Source organism: Schistocerca gregaria, chromosome 9 (assembly GCF_023897955.1).
Source record: "Schistocerca gregaria isolate iqSchGreg1 chromosome 9, iqSchGreg1.2, whole genome shotgun sequence".
NCBI lineage: Eukaryota > Metazoa > Arthropoda > Insecta > Orthoptera > Acrididae > Schistocerca > Schistocerca gregaria.
This window is the reverse complement of record NC_064928.1, coordinates 69,152,988-69,173,961: the sequence shown is the minus strand read 5'-3', so window position 1 is coordinate 69,173,961 and position 20,974 is coordinate 69,152,988. Positions and strand designations below refer to the sequence as shown.

The 20,974-nt window shown below is 42.5% G+C and overlaps 1 protein-coding gene across 1 annotated transcript in view; it reads right to left on the bottom strand.

Moving 5' to 3' along the window:
* Positions 1-17,207: 17,207 nt before the first annotated feature.
* LOC126291427 (MHC class II regulatory factor RFX1-like) overlaps positions 17,208-20,974 on the bottom strand; it is a 140,685-nt gene continuing 136,918 nt past the window's right edge. The window contains exon 8 of the mRNA XM_049984943.1: positions 17,208-17,851. Within this exon, the coding sequence (XP_049840900.1) occupies positions 17,728-17,851 (124 nt within the window). The 3' untranslated portion in view covers positions 17,208-17,727. The remainder of the gene's footprint in view (positions 17,852-20,974) is intronic.

Genomic DNA, 20,974 nt, shown 5'->3' with positions numbered 1-20,974 from the left:
GCTCAATATACAGATTGAATAACATCGGGGAGCGGCTACAACCCTGCCTCACTCCCTTCCCAACCACTGCTTCCGTTTCGTGTCCATGTACTCTTATAACTGCTATCTGGTTTCTGTACAAATTGTAAATAGCCTTTCCTCCGACCGTAATGGGGATGAATGATGATGATGAAGTTAGCACAACAACATCCAGTCATCTCGAGGCAGCGAAAATCCCTGACACCGCCGGGAGCTGAACCCGATACCCCGTGGCCTGGAAGCGAGAACGCTACTGCAAGACTACGAACTGCGGACTGCCTAATGTTGGGTGATTAATCATTTTAAATTATGACACCGACACATCTCTGCTGCTTTGTCACCTGGGGATTGCTATATAGAGTAAAACGTGTCCTGGCTTAACGGAGGCACATGTGATCACATGTAATCAAAATTATCCTGATATCTGGCTGAGAATGACCTACAAGTTCGTGGCGCCCTCCATCGTTAATGCTGGAATTCAGTATGGTGTTGGCCCACCCTTAGCCTTGATGACAGCTTCCACTCTCGCAGGCATACGTTCGATCGGGTGCTGGAAGGTTTCTAGGGCAATGGCAGCCCATTCTTCATGGAGTGCTGCACTGAGGAGAGGTATCGATGTCGATCGGCGTTCCAAAACATCCCAAAAGTGTTTTATAGGATTCAGGTCAGGACTCTGTGCAGACCGTTCCATTACAGGGCTGTTATTGTCGTGTAACCACTGCGCGACAAGCGGTACATTATGAACAGGTGCTCGATCGTGTTGATAGATGCAATCGCCATCCCCGAATTCAAGACTGAGAAGTGAACAAGGTTCTTATAACGTCAATGTAGACCTGTGCTGTGATAGTGCCACGCAAAACAACAATGGGCGCAAACTCCCTCCATGAAAAACACGACCACACCATAACACCACCACCTCCGAATTTTATTGTTGGCACTACACATACTGGCAGATGACGTTCACCGGGCATTCGCCATACCCACTACCCTGCCAACGGATCGCCACATTGCGTACCGTAATTCGTCACTCCACACAACTTTTTTCCACTGTTCAATCGTGCAATGTTTACACTCCTTACACCAAGTGAGGCGTCGTTTAGCATTTACCGGTGTGACGTGTGGCGTATGAACAGCCGCTGGACCACATAATCCAAGTTTTCTCACCTGCCGTCTAACTGTCATATTACTTGCAGTGGATCCTGATGCAGTTTGAAATTCCCGTGTGTTGGTCGGGATAGACGTCTGCCTATTACACATTACGACCCTCTTCAAATGTCGACGGTCTCTGACAGTAACCAGACGAGGCCGGCCTGTACACTTTGTGCTGTACTTGTCCCTTCACGTTTCTGCTTCACTATCACATCGGAAACAGTGGACCTAGGGATGTTTAGAAGTACGGAAATCTCGCGTACAGACGTACGACACAGGCGACACCCAATCATCTGACCCAGTTCGTAGTGCATGAGTTCCGCGGAGCGCTGCATTCTGCTCTCTCACGGTGTCTAATGAGTACTGCGGTTGCTGATATGGAGTACCTGGCAATAGGTGGCAGCACAGTGCATCTAATGGTTTTGGGGATATCCGGATACTTTTTATCACGTTGTGGAACAAGTGCGATGGTTTTCTTAACTTTCGCAGCAGTGATTTGTCCTTGGATGCACGAAGTCATGGAGAAGAGAAGGTATCGATAAACGAACATTAGAGTTAGATGATTTTATGGCTGCTTGATTAATGGATTTGTGGCTAAAAGTGGGCCACCCACAACTAAGCAGTCATAGTACAAGGGACCGTCAAACCGAACACCCTTCACAACGGGAGATTGTAAAGGCTCTATTCAAAAGTAACCACACGTGTCGTTACATTTGTCTCACTGGGAGCCGAGACGATCATGAAATGGCGTTAACAAAGACAGGTCACAAGGGGCGACACAAAACGCTGTGGGGTGGAGGTAGCGACAGCGACATCATTTCGCGTGGAGACTGAGAGTATACTATAACACATAAAACATTGGTTGACTTTAGTACGACATATAAAATAGGAATTACTTAACTTTGTACAATCCATTTGCACAGGAATGTCACGAATATTAACAACTGTCTCTGAAAATTAACGTGCCACTTGATATACCGGGTGATCAAAAAGTCAGCATAAATTTGAAAACTTAATAAACCACGGAATAATGTAGACAGAGAGGTAAAAATTGACACACATGCTTGGAATAAGATGGGGTTTTATCAGAAGAAAAAAAAAAAACATACTGCTAGACGCGCAAAAGATCTCTTGGTGATGATCGTGTGCTCAGCCGCCACTTTCGTCATGCTTCGCCTCCCAGGTCCCCAGACCTCAGCCCGTGCGATTATTGGCTTTGGGGTTACCTGAAGTCGAAAGTGTATCGTGATCGACCGACATCTCTAAGGATGCTGAAAGACAACATCCGACGCCAATGCCTCTCCTTAACTCAGGACATGCTTTACAGTGCTCTTCACAACATTATTCCTCGACTACAGCTATTGTTGAGGAATGATGGTGGGCATATTGAGCATTTCCTGTAAATAACTTCATCTGTGCTTTTTCTTACTTTGTTATGCTAATTATTGCTATTCCGATCAACTGAAGCTCCATATGTCGGACATTTTTTGAACTTTTGTATTTTTTTGGTTCTAATAAAACTCCATGTCATTACAAGCATGTGTGTCAATTTGTACCTCTCTACCTACATTATTCCGTGATTTATTCCGTTTTCACATTTACACTACAAAAAGATGCTAATTTAAGCAGATGGGACCTGGATAAACTGAAAGAACCAGAGGTTGTAGAGAGTTTCAGGGAGAGAATAAGGGAACAATTGACAGGAATGGAGGAAAGAAATACAGTAGAAGAAGAATGGGTAACTCTGAGGGATGAAGTAGTGAAGGCAGCAGAAGATCAAGTAGGTAAAAAGACGAGGGCTAATAGAAATCCGTGGGTAACAGAAGAAATATTGAATTTAATTGATGAAAGCAGAAAATATAAAAATGCGGTAAATGAAGCAGGCAAAAAGGAATACAAATGTCTCAGAAATGAGATCGACAGGAAGTGCAAAATGGCTAAGCAGGGATGGCTAGAGGACAAATGTAAAGATGTAGAGGCTTATCTCACTAGGGGTAAGATAGATACTGCCTACAGGAAAATTAAAGAGACCTTTGGAGATAAGAGAACCACTTGTATGAACGTCAAGAGCTCAGATGGAAACCCAGTTCTAAGCAAAGAAGGGAAGGCGGAAAGGTGGAGGAGTACATAGAGGGTTTATACAAGGGCGATGTACGTGAGGACAATATTATGGAAACGGAAGAAGATGAAGATGAAATGGGAGATACGATACTGCGGAAAGAGTTTGACAGAGCACTGAAAGACCTGAGTCGAAACAAGGCCCCAGGAGTAGACAACATTCCATTTGAACTACTGACGGCCTTGGGAGATCCAGTCATGACAAAACTCTACCATCTGGTGAGAAAGATGTATGAGACAGGCGGAATACCATCAGACTTCAAGAAGAATATAATAATTCCAATCCCAAAGAAAGCAGGTGTTGACAGATGTGAAAATTACCGAACTATCAGTTTAATAAGTCACAGCTGCAAAATACTAACGCGAATTCTTTACAGACGAATGGAAAAACTGGTAGAAGCGGACCTTGAGGAAGATCAGTTTGGATTCCGCAGAAATGTTGGAATACGTGAGGCAATACTAACCTTACGACTTATCTTAGAAGAAAGATTAAGAAAAGGCAAACTTACGTTTCTAGCATTTGTAGACTTTTTGTACAGAAACGAGATGACAGTCATAAGAGACGAGGGACACGAAAGGGAAGCAGTGGTTGGGAAGGGAGTGAGACAGGGTTGTAGCCTCTCCCCGATGTTATTCAATCTGTATATTGAGCAAGCAGTAAAGGAAGCAAAAGAAAAAATTGAAGTAGGTATTAAAATTCATGGAGAAGAAATAAGAACTTTGAGTTTCGCCGATGACATTGTAATTCTGTCAGAGACAGCAAAGGACCTGGAAGAGCAGTTGAACGGAATCGACAGTGTTGAAAGGAGGATATAAGGTGAACATCAACAAAAGCAAAACGAGGATAATCGAATGTAGTCAAATTAAATCGGGTGATGCTGAGGGAATTAGATTAGGGAATGAGACACTTAAAGTCGTAAAGGAGTTTTGCTATTTTGGGAGTAAAATAACTGATGATGGTCGAAGTAGAGAGGATATAATAAGTAGATTGGCAATGGCAAGGAAAGCGTTTCTGAAGAAGAAAAATTTGTTAACATCGAGTGTAGATTTAAGTGTCAGAAAGTCGTTTCTGAAAGTATTTGTGTGGAGTGTAGCCATGTATGGAAGTGAAACATGGGTGATAAATAGTTTGGACAAGAAGAGAATAGAAGCTTTCGAAATGTGGTGCTACAGAAGAATGCTGAAGATTAGATGGGTAGATCACATAACTAATGAGGAGGTATTGAATAGAATTGGGGAGAAGAGGTCGCACAACTTGACTAGAAGAAGGGATCGGTTGGTAGGGCATATTATGAGGCATCAAGGGATCACAAATTTAGTATAGGAGAGCAGCGTGGAGGGTAAAAATCGTAGAGGGAGAGCAAGAGATGAATACACTAAGCAGATTCAGAAGGATGTAGGTTGCAGTAAGTACTTGGAGATGAAAAAGCTTGCACAGGATAGAGTAGCATGGGGAGCTGCATCAAACTAGTCTCAGGACTGAAGACCACAACAACAACAACTGATTTTTTGATCACCCGGCACAAAAAGTACAAGTCCGTCACTCAGAGTACTATTAACGATAACTTTCACGTAGCGCTCTGCCGTTTGCAATGATCAAACAGTTGGCCCACAAGATGATGATGCTGCCAAGGAAATGCCTCGCAGACTGCTGGCGAAACGGCGTCATTAGGAACACAGGAAGTGAGAAGCGGCACACCAGAATGCTACGCGTACGCTGTTAATGGAAGCAATTTTAAAAATCCCTGCGTTGAAATAAATAGTATGAGCCGCACGTTTCGTTACGGGATCGTTTAGCTGGCGTGGCAGACGTTGCAGGAGAGACGTTGTGCATCACGGAGAAATTTACTATTGATATTTCGGGACAGCACTTTTCTGGAGGAGTCAGACAACATATTACTCCCTGCCCCTACGCCCCCGTCCCTCACACTCCCGTACATTACGGGTATTGACTACGAGGAGAAAATTCGACAAATTAGAGCCAATACAGAGACTTTCCGACAATCATTCCTCCCACGCACTATTCGCGAGTGGAACACGGTCGGAGAGATGAGATAGTAGTACCGAAAGTACCCTCCACCACACACCATTAGGTGGCTTGCAGGGTATGATGTAGATGTAGTACTATTAGCAGAAGAAGAAATCATTGTGCTACTGCTAAATGCAAAAACTGCTCATACAAAACTGCAGATGTCGTTTACCATCGATTTCGATAAGATAACTACAGCGCAAATGGGTGTCACGGTGCAAAAGAACTGACCCTGTTGATGTGCAACGCTTTGTTGAGACCATTTCCTTCCCGAGGATTATGAACGGGACCTAAAAATATGAGCATTTGGGCTTTTCTTCGAAAAGTTAATTAAACGGTGACGCTTGGCATCACTAAAAACTCCAAATTGGCATGGCGATGCATCCACGGCGGTCGCAAGCACCAGCAAGTACAACTTACATATAACTGCCAGATATTCATCCCATTTACACACACATTTCTGTGTATTATCGTCTCTGGAATTATTTTCGCTTTCTTTTTTTATAGAGATCGCCGGTGAAAAGAGAAGAGAGCGGTCTCTGCTTTAGAAACTTTATCTTCGAAAATAATTAAAGTAAATCAAAGAACCGGCATGGAGGTCATTCTTGACCTAGATGTTATTGCTAGATACGGAAGAGACAGGTTAAAAACTGAGATACAACTGCTGAGGAGAGAAAGCTATGCATCGAAAGTAACAGGACCCTGCAAACCAAGTATCACAAATATGCTGTGGAAGTAAACAGATGCGCTTCTTCTGCATCCACACAACCACTCTTCAATATTTACGATTAAGTGCCTGACAAGGAGTTCATTGAACCACCTGCAAGTTATTTCACTACCGTTCCACTTGCAAACAGCGCGCGGGACTAACAAACATTTAAATCTTTCCGTACGAGCTCTGTTTTTTTTTTTTTTATTACGGTGACCATTTCTCCCTATGCAAGTCGGAGCTAAAAAAATATTTTCTTATTCGGAGCAGAAAGATAGTGATTGAAATTTCGTGAGAAAATCCTAATGTAAAGAAAAACATCTCTGTTTCAGTGATTGCCACCCTAATTCACATATGGCGTTCTTAACACTCTCTTACGTATATCCCGATAGTACAAAACGAGCTACCATTGAATGTATGTATTAAACCGGGGTCCTAGAAACGACGGAGAGGCTTCGCCCCGCCGTAGCCCTCAGTGGTTCACAACCCCACAGCAGGCCACAGCAGTCCACCCACCCCACCGCCGCCCCACGCCGAACCCAGGTTTGCTGTGCGGGTTGGCCGCCAGCGGACCCCTCTCCCCATGGTCTCATACCAGACGAATGTTGTCCCAAATGTTTGCCTGGTAGAAGAATTATGGTGTACGCTTATGTGGAAACGGTGTTTGCGCAGCAATCGCCGACACAATGAAACTGTCGCGGGATAAGGGGAACCAGCCAGCATTCGCTAAGGCAGATGGAAAACCGCCTGAAAAACCATCCACCGGCTGGCCGGCACACCGGACGCGATCGCTAACCCGCTGTGCTGTGGACCGACGCGCCTCCCTGCTCGGGAACCAGTGCGTTATGCCGCGCGGCTAGCCGGGTGAGCGAGCTACCCTTGGTGGAACTTTTTCGATGTCCTCCGTGAATCCTATATGATGCGGATCCACACCACATGGCATTACCAGAAGAGGGAGGACAAGCGTAGTGTAAGCAGCCTCTTTAGTAGACAAGCTGTGTTTTCTAAGTGTTCTGCCAATAAACCACAATCTATGGTTTGTATTCGCCACATTATTTTGTGATAATTGGAGCTGAAGTTATTCGTAACTGTAATCCCTGAGTATTCCATGGAATTTACGGCCTTTATACTTGTACGAGTTATCGTGTAACCGAAATTTAACGGATTAGATTTAGTACTCACGTGGATTTTCATTATTTAAAGTCAGTTGCCAGTTTTCTTCTGCAATAAGACAACAAGTTAGACAATGTTTCACTCCAGGCCAAATTCGGTCTCATATTGACAGTTTCTTTTGTTCAGTCTCAGGGAAACTATTTCTGCATTCAGATTACATCACTGGTAATGACTGGACGTCAGTGATCCCAGGAGGTGATCCCCAAACGCATCACACAGTTGTTTCTCTCTTCGTAAGGTCTAGAAGCTTCATTAGAATAAGGCATTTGAACATACAAGACTAAGAAGGAAACGTAAAAAGGCTTGCTGCGAAGAAAATCTTCAGTCGGATGCTTCGTGATCTTTCTGACCTACAATGAGTATTTATGAACACAGCTCTAACTCTTAATATTAATTGTTTGAAAGTGGATGTTATTACAACATGAAAGTGTTTATTTAACAATTTTAGATTCAAGCGACGGTTAATAATGTGCACCAGCACTTTAGGGGGGGGGGGGGGGGGGGGGAGGGCGTCAAACGGGCCGACTTGGAGCAGGAGAGGCACCACAGGACAGTTTAATTTCCACTGTCTACACTTTTACAATTAAAACTTTGTCAGCAAGACTAGGAAGGATTCAGTTGAAAAACAAAAAGAAATTTTTTAAATGTGCAATTTCATAATTTTTTCGCTTACTATTGGCTGAATTTGTTATTATAGGTACACTTTTCTTCATAAGTAAGAGAGATTCTTCGATGAATTTTTCACAGCATACAAACCATACTTACAATTGTATTAATCTCTAGAAATTTAATTTTGTGAAAAAATGAATGAGTTGTTACATTTTAAACTTCATGTTTAGAAAAAGCTAAATTTTATTGTTTATTCTCTCGGTTTTTACCACAGTTTTTAATAGATTTAGAAAATTCTAGAATTTAGCATTAATGAATTCGAGTTGAATAAGCACACCAAGTTTGAAAGTAATAGGATATTCATTTTGGATGTGACATGTACCAAAGTACAGAAATTTGCGTTTTGCGGAAAATGGCCGTTAAAGTTTCTGCTAGTATTTGGAATTCTTTTAGAACTGTCCAGTTTTCTTCCTTTTCACATTCTTATGATGCACTATTCTTGATTTTATCACCTCCAAAAAAGATTTATCTGATTTCACTACACGCTATCACATACAAAGATTTGATGCAGTTCACTCCGGGCTTAATTCCCATTTTCTCTAAAACATATTTTTTGCTTTGCACACCATCATTAAAACATAAAACTGTATCATAAACAACAGCAAGTGTGTTTCTTTCCACAAAAATGGTTTTTGGCGATCTTTCCCATACACATTGGTACAAACTTTCATTTGGGTTTGGGGTACCGCCATGATGACATTTCTTCGATAAGTTTTCATTTGCAATGCCCCTGAATATAGGGGTGATGACTTCCATTACAGCAGTTGAAGCACTCAGCGGTGGTTTCTTTACCGGCTCTGAGAAGTTGCCTAGAACCCTAGAACCCGGGGTGGTCTCCCTGTCGGGGCACACATTTCCATCTGTCCCCGTTGACGTATGTCAACGCCTGTAAGCAGCTAAAGGTGTTCATTTCATTGTAAATTCATTCTAACGAGCTGCATGGTCACCGATGGTATCTGTTCTTTCCGACATGTCCGAAACAGCAGATACCATCTTAGTATATATATGGCTATTGCGATCAAAATGCCCAAGGGGCGTGTGTTATGTATGCTGCTCGGTACCCTTGACGACATCATGCAAGTGTCCGCACCGTTCGCCGGATTGTTACGTTATTTAAGGAAACAGGAAGTGTTCAGCCACATGTGAAACGTCAACCACGACCTGCAACAAATTATGATGCCCGAGTAGGTGTTTTAACTGCTGTCGCAGCTAATCCGCACATCAGTAGCAGACAAATTGCGCGAGAATCGCGAATCTCAAAAACGTCGGTGTTGAGAATGCTACATCAACACCGATTGCACCTGTACCATATTTCTGTGCACCAGGAACTGCATGGCGACGACTTTGAACGTCGTGTACAGTTCTGCCACTGGGCACAAGAGAAATTACGGAACGATGACAGATTTTTTGCACGTGTTCTGTTTAGCGACGAAGCATCAGTCACCAAGAGCGGTAACGTAAACCGCTATAATATGCACTATTGGGCAACGAAAAATCCACGACGGCTGCGACAAGTGGAACGTCAGTGACCTTGGCGGGTTAATGTATGGTGCGGCATCATGGGAGGAAGGATAATTGGCCCCGATTTTATCGATGGCAATCTATATGGTGCAATGTATGCTGATTTCCTACGTAATGTTCTACCGATGTTACTACAAGATGTTTCACTGCACGACAGAATGGCGATGTACTTTCTACATGATGGATGTCCGGCACATAACTCGCGTGCTGTTGAAGCGGTATTGAATAGCATATTTCATCACAGGTGGATTGGTCGTCGAAGCAACATACCATGGCCCGTACGTTCACTCGATCTGACGTCCTGGAATTTCCTTGCATGGGGAAAGTTGAAGGATATTTGCTATCGTGATCCACCGACAACACCTGACAACATGCGTCAGCGCATTGTCAATGCGTGTGCTAACATTACGGAAGGCGAACTACTCGCTGTTGAGAGGAATGTCGTTACACGTGTTGACAAATGCATTGAGGTTGACGGAGATCATTTTGACTATTTTTTGCATTAATGTGGTATTTACAGGTAATCATGCTGTAACATCCTGCGTGCTCAGAAATGACAAGTTCACAAAGGTACATGTATCACATTGGAATGATCGAAATAAAATGTTCAAACGTACCTACGTTCTGTATTCTAATTTTAAAAACCTACCTGTTACGAACTGTTCGTCTAAAATTGGCTTTGAGCACTATGGGACTTAACATCTATGGTCATCAGTCCCCTAGAACTTAGAACTACTTAAACCTAACTAACCTAAGGACATCACACTACACCCAGCCATCACGAGGCACAGAAAATCCCTGACCCCGCCTGGGCACCCGGGCGTGGGAAGCGAGAACGCTACCGCACGACCACGAGATGCGGGCGTCTAAAATTGTGAGCCATATGTTTGTGACTATTACAGCGCCATCTATCACAAAGCGAGAAAAGTGGTCCAACAAAAACATTCATATTTCATTACGTTGTTGTTGTTGTGGTCTTCAGTCCTGAGACTGGTTTGATGCAGCTCTCCATGCTACTCTATCCTGTGCAAGCTTCTTCATCTCCCAGTAACTACTGCTATCTACATCCTTCTGAATCTGCTTAGTGTATTCATCTCTTGGTCTCCCTCTACGATTTTTATCCCCCACGCTGCCCTCCAGTGCTAAACTGGTGATCCCTTGATGCCTCAGAACATGTCCTACCAACCGGTCCCTTCTTCTGGACAAGTTGTGCCACAAATTTCTCTTCCCTCCAATCCTATTCAATACTTCCTCATTAGTTATGTGATCTACCCATCTAATCTTCAGCATTCTTCTGTAGCACCACATTTCGAAAGCTTCTTTTCTCTTCTTGTCCAAACTATTTATTGACCATGTTTCACTTCCATACATGGCTACACGCCATACAAATACTTTCAGAAACGACTTCCTGACACTTAAATCTATACTCGATGTTAACAAATTTCTCTTCTTCAGAAATGCTTTCCTTGCCATTGCCAGTCTACGTTTTATATCCTCTCTACTTCGACCACCATCAGTTATTTTTCTCCCAAAATAGCAAAACTCCTTTACTACTATAAGTGTCTCACTTCCTAATCTAATTCCTTCAGCATCACCCGACTTAATTCGACTAAATTCCATTATGCTCGTTTTGCTTTTGTTGATGTTCGTCTTATATCCTCCTTTCAAGACACTGTCCATTCCATTCAACTGCTCTTCCAAGTCCTTTGGTGTCTCTGACAGAATTATAATGTCATCGGCGAACCACAAAGTTTTTATTTCTTCTCCATGGATTTTAATACCTACTCCAAATTTTTCTTTTGCTTCCTTTACTGCTTGCTCATTATACAGATTGAACAATATCGGGGAGAGGCTACAACCCTGTCTTACTCCCTTCGGAACCACTGCTTCTCTTTCATGTCCCTCGACCCTTATAACTGTCATCTGGTTTCTGTACAAATTGTAAATAGCTTTTTGCTCCCTGTATTTTACCACTGCCACCTTTAGAATTTGAAAGAGAGTATTCCAGTCAACATTGTCAAAAGCTTTCTCTAAGTCTACAAATGCTAGAAACGTAGGTTTGCCTTTCCTTAATCTTTCTTCTAAGATAAGTCGTAAGGTCAGTATTGCCTCACGTGTTCCAGTATTTCTACGGAATCCAAACTGATCTTCCCCGAGGTCGGCTTCTACTAGTTTTTCCATTCGTCATTTCTTTACGTACCACACGAATATGTAATAAAAATGTGTGTTCCTATTTAAAACAAAACACGCAGTTGATATCAGTTGCCCTATGGCAGCGCCATCTAGCGGGCCAACCATAGCGCTGTCTTCTTGATGCAATAATTTACCAGCAGCCGTATGTATTGTAGAAACTTATTTTATTTTATGAACTTCTGTGTGCTACCAGTTTCGGCACTATATTGATGCCATCTTCAGGCCCCACTCGTCATAGTCGTAAAACCGGTATACACGGAAGGAGCCATATAACTGGAGCCGTGAATCAATAGTCCTGCAACAGCTCTTGGTGGCCAGGCGACACAGAGTGAGGCGCTGGGCCTGAAGATGACATCAATATAGTGCCGAAACTGGTAGCACATAGAAGTTCATAAAATAAAATAAATTTCTACAATACATACGGCTGCAAGTAAATTATTGCATCAAGAAGTTCATGCCAGCCGTCGTCCCACGATCAATAATGGATCAACGGAGATAGCGCCATCTGGTTTCCCCCTTCAAGCTACACAAGTTTCGTTCTTTGTAGTTTATCGATTGACGCTTATTTCGCGAGATATTTGGCCCGGTCACTATCAATGGACCACCCTGTATATTGTGACATACTGTGTCAAAAGAGGTTATTTCCAGTGATGCAACACCTTTACAGATACTCGCCATTTTTAGTAAAATCAAAATTATTCATATCATAAATTAAAAATTTGCTAATTGGCTGATTGCATGGTGGGTTAGTTGTCTTATTCACTGAATGTTGCGTCGAGTTTTTCCCGCAATAATATTTTATGTAGTACGACGAAGACGGTATTTTGAATGCAATGTCAAATAAAACTTTTAGTGAATAGAGCAACAAATAATGTTTATCACTTCTCTTCAGTTAATCACCACCGAAATCTCGTTCTGTCAAATTTAAATCCAATCTGAATATCTTTCTGTACATGAATGTGATCTCACATGTTCAGCGAAACTGTGCTGTATCAGAGCTGAAATGAGCTAATCGTAATGCATTACCAAAAAGGTTCATTTTTAATTCAGAGTTGGGCGTCCTTATTACAAGCAGCACGGGAATCTGCATCTATACCATTGGGTGGAGAACGGGTTGAAAATTATTTACACTTAGTAAATGAAATTATGTTATTAAATGATTAGCACAAAATGCAAACACCACGGCGGAGGTTGTGTTTAACACGTCGCCCTTCACACATCCTCACATTCGCGCACACATAGATATTTAAACATAGAAATTGGGTATTCATCTTATGGATCTGCAGCTCTTGTCTTCCTTTCCGTGTTTGCAGCTTTCTTGCGGACACACTGTATTTCTTTTTTATCCAAACATCTTTCAGTACCTCAGTTCCATCATCATTGGGTTTTGCTTATTGAGAACTGTAAAACGTGGACATATTTTAGCTTTTAACTGATGTAGCAAAGTGAGGCCTAAGGAAAGTTTTTGTTCGTTTTGCATCTTACCGTGATTCTACATTACATGATTTTGCAAGACGAACTGTTCGGTGTCCTGCACAGATAGCTTGATTTTCAAAAATCAAGGGATGTGTTAAATCCAAGATGAAATCCACGTTTATTTCGTTTGGTTTGCAGATGACAAGTTATCAGTACAGGACACCATACAGTTTGTCCTGCAAAACCATATAATATAAAATCACGGTGGAAGCAGAACGAAGAAAAACTTTCCTTAGACCTCACTTCGTTAGATCGGTTACAACATGTTCACCTTTTACAGTTTTCAATAAACAAAACACACTGACGATGGCAAAGAGTTGCACGCTAAAAATAAAAGAGTGTGCTGCAAAAAGGCTGCACCAGTAACCTAAAACGAAAACTGGGGTTTAGAAATTGCAATTGAAACGCTGGACAGAGATCTGTAAGTTAATACCGTATATTCCGAAATTCACTAGTTAAAAAACAGTTTTAGTTACAACAACAACCATTCAAAACACGTCCACAGTCTTACACAATTTTATGAATTACATAATTGTAAAGACGGCTTACAACAATTATATATTATTACAATTGGCTTCCACATGTACAGACTCTACCAAAGTTCAGACCGTCGTCACCCTAATTCATTACAGGCCTCTCCCTCTTAATATTACAATTACACAGAGTACAAAGCTTTTCGGCAATAGTCCGTGGTGTGCCATCGCTGGTAGTGCACTGTGGTGCAGCGCCTTATTATGTAAAACTTAAATGTTGTCATATTTTCAATAAAATTCGTAGTTTCTTTACACACAGAATAAGACAACATTAAAAATATTGAGGAAACACGCCAAAGAAAAGAAGATAGCATAATCTGCAACCCAAAATCAGAATAACTCAATGGGTGACTTAGCCATTTGTTCTGACACTTAAAGAAGTGGTTGACAATAAACATTCAGCTTCCACTCGCTGTGATTGCCAAGTCTGTCTTTAACATCGTATCTTCCCGCAAAAGTGAAACAGATCACAGGGATTAGTAATTAACTTCAAAATTACTCTAGGCAGATCGAATGAGAGCAGGAGTTCACAAAGCATATGGTTTACATAGAAAGCGATTTATTAAGTCTTACCCAATTTTTAATAAATGAAACGATCGATACCCACCAGTATCGAAGGGTTCCTTATATTCATCACGTTTGATGATGGTTTCACAATACACAGTATAAAATTTCGTAATTAACTGTGCCTTCTTCGTTCCGCCATTTTATACATCTACATGGATACTCGAAAATCACATTTAAGTGCCTGACACAGGGTTTATCGAACCACCTTCCCAATAATTCTCTATTACTGCAATCTCGAACAGCGCGCGGAAAAAACGAACAGCTATATTTACATGCTTTGAGGTTCGCCGATGACATTGTAATTCTGTCAGAGACAGCAAAGGACTTAGAAGAGCAGTTGAAGGGAATGGATAGTGTCTTGAAAGGAGGATATAAGATGAACATCAACAACAGCAAAACGAGGATAATGGAATGTAGTCAAATTAAATCGGGTGATGCTGAGGGAATTAGATTAGGAAATGAGACACTTAAAGTAGTAAAGGAGTTTTGCTATTTGGGGAGCAAAATAACTGATGAAGGTCGAAGTAGAGAGGATATAAAATGTAGACTGGCAATGGCAAGGAAAGCGTTTCTGAAGAAGAGAAATTTGTTAACATCGAGTTAAGTGTCAGGAAGTCGTTTCTGAAAATATTTGTATGGAGTGTAGCCATGTATGGAAGTGAAACATGGACGATAAATGGTTTGGACAAGAAGAGAATAGAAGCTTTCGAAATGTGGTACTACAGAAGAATGTTGAAGATTAATTGGGTAGATCACATAACTAATGAGGAGGTATTGAATACAATGGGGAAGAAAAGGAATTTGGGGCACAGCTTGACTAGAAGAAGGGATCGGTTGGTACGACATGTTCTGAGGCATCAGGGGATCACCAGTTTAGTGTTGGAGGGCAATGTGGAGGGTAAAAGTCGTTGAGGGAGACCAAGAGATGAATACACTAAACAGATCGGAAGGATGTAGGTTGCAGTAGGTACTGGGAGATGAAGAAGCTTGCACAGGATAGAGTAGCATGGAGAGCTGCATCAAACCAGTCTCAGGACTGAGGACCACAACAACAACAACATAGCTTTCCGTGCGAGATCTGATTTCTCTTATTTTATTATGATGATCTTTCCTCCATATGTGGGTCCGCGTCAACAAAGTATTTTCGGATGCGGAAGAGAAAATTGGTGACTGAAATTTCTTTAGAAGATTCTGCCGCAACGAAAAACGCCTCTGTTTTAATGCTGTCCATACCAAATCCTGTTCATATCAGTGACACTCTCTCCCCTATTTCGGGATAATGCAAAACGTGCGGAACTTGTTCGAAGTTTCTCAATGTACTCCTTTAATTCTACCTGGTAAGGGTCCCACACCACGCAGCTTTATTCCAAAAGAGGGGGGACAATCGCAGTGCAGGCAGTATTTTTAGTAGAAGTGTTACATCTCCTAAGTGTTCTGCTAATAAAACGCAGTCTCTGGTTTGCTTTCCTCACATTTTCTACACTCCTGGAAATGGAAAAAAGAACACATTGACACCGGTGTGTCAGACCCACCATACTTGCTCCGGACACTGCGACAGGCTGTACAAGCAATGATCACACGCACGGCACAGCGGACACACCAGGTACCGCGGTGCTGGCCGTCGAATGGCGCTAGCTGCGCAGCATTTGTGCACCGCCGCCGTCAGTGTCAGCCAGTTTGCCGTGGCATACGGAGCTCCATCGCAGTCTTTAACACTGGTAGCAAGCCGCGACAGCGTGGACGTGAACCGTATGTGCAGTTGACGGACTTTGAGCGAGGGCGTATAGTGGGCATGCGGGAGGCCGGTGGACGTACCGCCGAATTGCTCAACACGTGGGGCGTGAGGTCTCCACAGTACATCGATGTTGTCGCCAGTGGTCGGCGGAAGGTTCACGTGCCTGTCGACATGGGACCGGACCGCAGCGACGCACGGATGCACGCCAAGACCGTAGGATCCTACGCAGTGCCGTAGGGGACCGCACCGCCACTTCCCAGCAAATTAGGGACACTGTTGCTCCTGGGGTATCGGCGAGGACCATTCGCAACCATCTCCATGAAGCTGGGCTACGGTCCCGCACACCGTTAGGCCGTCTTCCGCTCACGCCCCAACATCGTGCAGCCCGCCTCCAGTGGTGTCGCGACAGGCGCGAATGGAAGGACGAATGGAGACGTGTCGTCTTCAGCGATGAGAGTCGCTTCTGCCTTGGTGCCAATGATGGTCGTATGCGTGTTTGGCGCCGTGCAGGTGAGCGCCACAATCAGGACTGCATACGACCGAGGCACACAGGGCCAACACCCGGCATCATGGTGTGGGGAGCGATCTCCTACACTGGCCGTACACCTCTGGTGATCGTCGAGGGGACACTGAATAGTGCACGGTACATCCAAACCGTCATCGAACCCATTGTTCTACCATTCCTAGACCGGCAAGGGAACTTGCTGTTCCAACAGGACAATGCACGTCCGCATGTATCCCGTGCCACCCAACGTGCTCTAGAAGGTGTAAGTCAACTACCCTGGCCAGCAAGATCTCCGGATCTGTCCCGCATTGAGCATGTTTGGGACTGGATGAAGCGTCGTCTCACGCGGTCTGCACGTCCAGCACGAACGCTGGTCCAACTGAGGCGCAAGGTGGAAATGGCATGGGAAGCCGTTCCACAGGACTACATCCAGCATCTCTACGATCGTCTCCATGGGAGAATAGCAGCCTGCATTGCTGCGAAAGGTGGATATACACTGTACTAGTGCCGACATTGTGCATGCTCTGTTGCCTGTGTCTATGTGCCTGTGGTTCTGTCAGTGTGATCATGTGATGTATCTGACCCCAGGAATGTGTCGATAAAGTTTCCCCTTCCTGGGACAATGAATTCACGGTGTTCTTATTTCAATTTCCAGGAGTGTATATACAAGGCGTAAATCCGTCTAAATGTACGACAGGCAAGATTTGAAGTAAATCGATCAAGAAGTTTTCCAGATATATATATATATATATATATATATATATATATATATATATATATATATATATATATATATAAAATGCTCATCTGAATGTTTATAAAATTAAATTTTATTAAAATCTAATATGAAGTGAACTGCTTTTCGAATATACAGGGTGGAGAAAAATTGTGTCACGAAATTTTAACGCTGGATAGCTGATTCCAGTAGTAACCAAAATTAGCAATGTTGTGTTGGTCGACAACGCACCATTTTTAAACGACGAAAACTTGGCGCCACACACTCCAATTGGCCGCGGGATTGCCCTGTTGCCTCCTAAATGTGGTGAACAGACCACCATCAGTTTTATCATTCCTCAACAAATCTTAGAATCCGTTCATTAGTGGAAGATCTACAGTTGTAAACACAGCGAGTTCCACAAACTTTCACAGATTTTCTAAGTAGGTTTCAATACTGAACTGGGCGCTGCTGGAATGATACATATTTGCTTCAAACACTTCTGAAGGACGCTCCTTTAGTGTTCATCTCTGGTCAGTGTGGCGGTTCACAGTTCTGCCACTAATGCCGCCACTGTGACTATAGGCCATCCAGTGTCGTGGCAGAAAACTGCAATTTTACGTCGGACTTCCGAATGGTTCGTCTTGCATCGCACGGCACCTGTAGAGATCGCACGTACCAGTACGGATGGCTTTCAAGACGTCGTACAGCCCCAAGGCCAGTGCCATCTTGTCTGGTGTCCTGTAATTTTGAAAAAAGTGTGTAAAATTCAGTGTTGTGAAATACATATGGGCAAGGTTCAAGAAATATTATTTTCTCTGTTTCTCTCTGATGTTATATTTATAAAGAAACGAAGTGTGCAATCTTCTGACTTATCGAAGTTTGTCACGTGATATACACAAAACGTTAAGGTGCTACATGGGAAAATGAGGACAGCAGGTATCTATTTTACTCAACAAATACAAGTGCGATATCTTAATATTGCATTAGTTGTGACACTGCAAATTAAATAGATAGGTAATGAGCAGTTAGTTATGTATGTACAAAACTGTAAAGTTGATCTCCAATGTTACCAAGCAGTTAAAGATTTTCTACCTGATTCTGATGCTACGAAATGAAGTGTGAGTTACCTTAAATTAACTAACATAAGGGTGTTTTGAGGAAAGCACGAAAGATTTCTGTAACAATTCGAAAACGATAACGGTAATTCCTGAATGAAGTCAGCTGAAACCAATTTGTGGCTGATTGCTGTTTACACCATCAACAATCCCTACATTTTCTATTTTTTTCATAGCTTTTCTTCGAATCTGTAAACTCCTGCTAAAGATAACACAAGATATGAACATTCTTATATTTGTAAATGATACAAGTGTTGAAACAAGCGACAGGTTGTATCCAGATCTCTTACTTAGCACGAAATATCACATTAATCAACCAGGAGTTGTGGGTGCATTTCCAGGGCTGTTGCAAACATGCGGTGTGAAATTTGATGCTAATATTGTGCGTTAGCTTGTCGTAGGATATCCATTAATACAAGTGAACTTAGAATGTTTGATTCGTGATTTTCTACAAACTTCGAACCATCAGAATTTTGCGTTTTCTAGTATGTTCAGCATTTCTGAACATATATCATTGTTACTTGTTTGGCTTTCTATGCCATAGGAGTATACGAGGTGCGACAATAAAGTAATGGGACTGATTCTCTTTGCAAGAGAAGCAGAGTTGCAGACTTGCATAAGCACAATATCTTTGACCTTGGTCTATAAGCTGCTTCTAGTCCAAGCGGCACATCGATGCAACTGCTCAGTCGTGAGTTGTGCTATAACAAGGTAACAAGTGTTTGTGTCTCTCGTCACAGAAATGGAACCGCATTATATTTTGCAATGGTATGCCATTTCTTTTTACTTACGGTAAGCGTCAGAAGGCTTTTGGAGTGGAGGTTGTATCAAGAGCTCAAGTTTTTCGTTGGCACAAAATGTATAATGAAGGTAGAACGAATGTTGAAGATGAAGATTGCAGTGGACCACCATCAACCTCACGGATGGATGTCAACTTGGCCATGGTGCGTTAATTCATACGATCTGAACGAAGATTATTTGTGAAAATGATTGCAGAAGAACTGAACATCAATCGAGAAACGGTTCGTCTAATAATAACTGAAGATCTTTGCAAGAAAAAGATTGGGTTCTACATCATGATAATGCGCCAACCCATTCTGCTCTGTCAGTACAGCAATTTTTAAACTCAAAACAAATTTCAGTACTACCACAGCTACCTTATTCACCAGATATCGCTCCGCGCGACTTTTTTCTATTTCCAAGAGTCAAAACGGCGGTCAAGGGACACCATTTTCAAACAACACAAGATGTCCAATAATCTGTGATGAGGGTCTTGGAGGATATTACGGAAGATGAGTTCCAGAAATGTTACCATCAATGGCAGAAGCGCTGGAAAAAGTGTGTACAATCAGAAGGATACAACACTAAACTTGACTAAAACGGTAAACATCTTTTTCTCACATCAGTCTCATTACTTTATTGTCGCACCTCGTGTATCATTCGAATTAAATTCACCATTTTCAAATTACGGTCTGGTACAGATTTTAAATTGTAGCAATATATTCATTACAGTGTATGTTTGGCATTTATGAACAAATTTCATTGATACCGTTTCATGTCAATGAATACCACTGATTTCGTTCCTATTGATTCTAGGAAGTACATTTTAGTGAATGTCAGTCATACGAAATAGCTGTGCCTGTATTATTAAAAAGTACGATGCAATGTTCCTTTGGACATACATTTATATCCGAAAGAACATAGCGCCACACTTCTTAATAACTCACCAAGCGAGGTGGCGCAGTGGTTAGCACACTGGACTCGTATTCGGGAGGACGTCGTTCAATCCCGCGTTCGGCCATCCTGATTTAGGAGTTCCGTGATTTCTCTAAATCGCCCCAGGCAAGTGCCGGGATGGTTCCTTTGAAAGGGCATGGCCGACTTCCTTCCCCATCCTTCCCTAATCCGATGAGACCGATGTCCTCGCTGTCTGGTCTCTTTCCCCAAAACAGCCCAACCCAACTTTTAATAACACAGGCACTTCTATCTCGTATTTATTCGCCAACACCATCCCCTCGACTCTCAATAAATATATCCACCCTGGCGCTAATATACGTAATGTACGAGTGAAGATTGTGGCATATGAAAGTTTGGATGAGGTTCACGTATAACCGAAGTGGTTGAGGCGACCGCTTGCATAAAGCACTCTGGCATAAAATTCCATTGTCGTCATTATGATATGCACAGTTGACGGTAGTTAATATTCGCAACTGCGAATATATTTCCATAATTGAATTCAACTGATGTATAAGCCTATTCAAGGTTAAACCATTCAGTTTCACTGGTGGTGCTCCTCCTAATCTCAGGTCTACCAGTGATAAGCCCCATGTACCCCAAAATGAAGTGTACAGTTCTGATGAATTCTTCCCGGGGTATGTAGGAGCCATAATGCATCGGTAGCAGGCTTCAGCTACTTTCATTGACCGCACACGACACTACACAGCAGACAGTCAATGCATTGTCTCTTCTGAAACTGTTGAATAATGAACGAATTTCCTTCACCATCTCACTACCTGAATGGCAACCGCTGCACACACTTTGACAACATACTGGACGCACATAGCTTGTGTAGCCAGGTGCTATGTTGATTACACACACATGAGTGTGTCAACTTTTAGACCCAATACTGTCCTGGATAACGTTTATGAGGGGCGTTATCTGTTGGTTGGAATTGGCCGACGGGAACGTATTGCAATCGGTAAAGAGATGGCAGTTCATGATTTTAGCACAGACATGACATTCATCA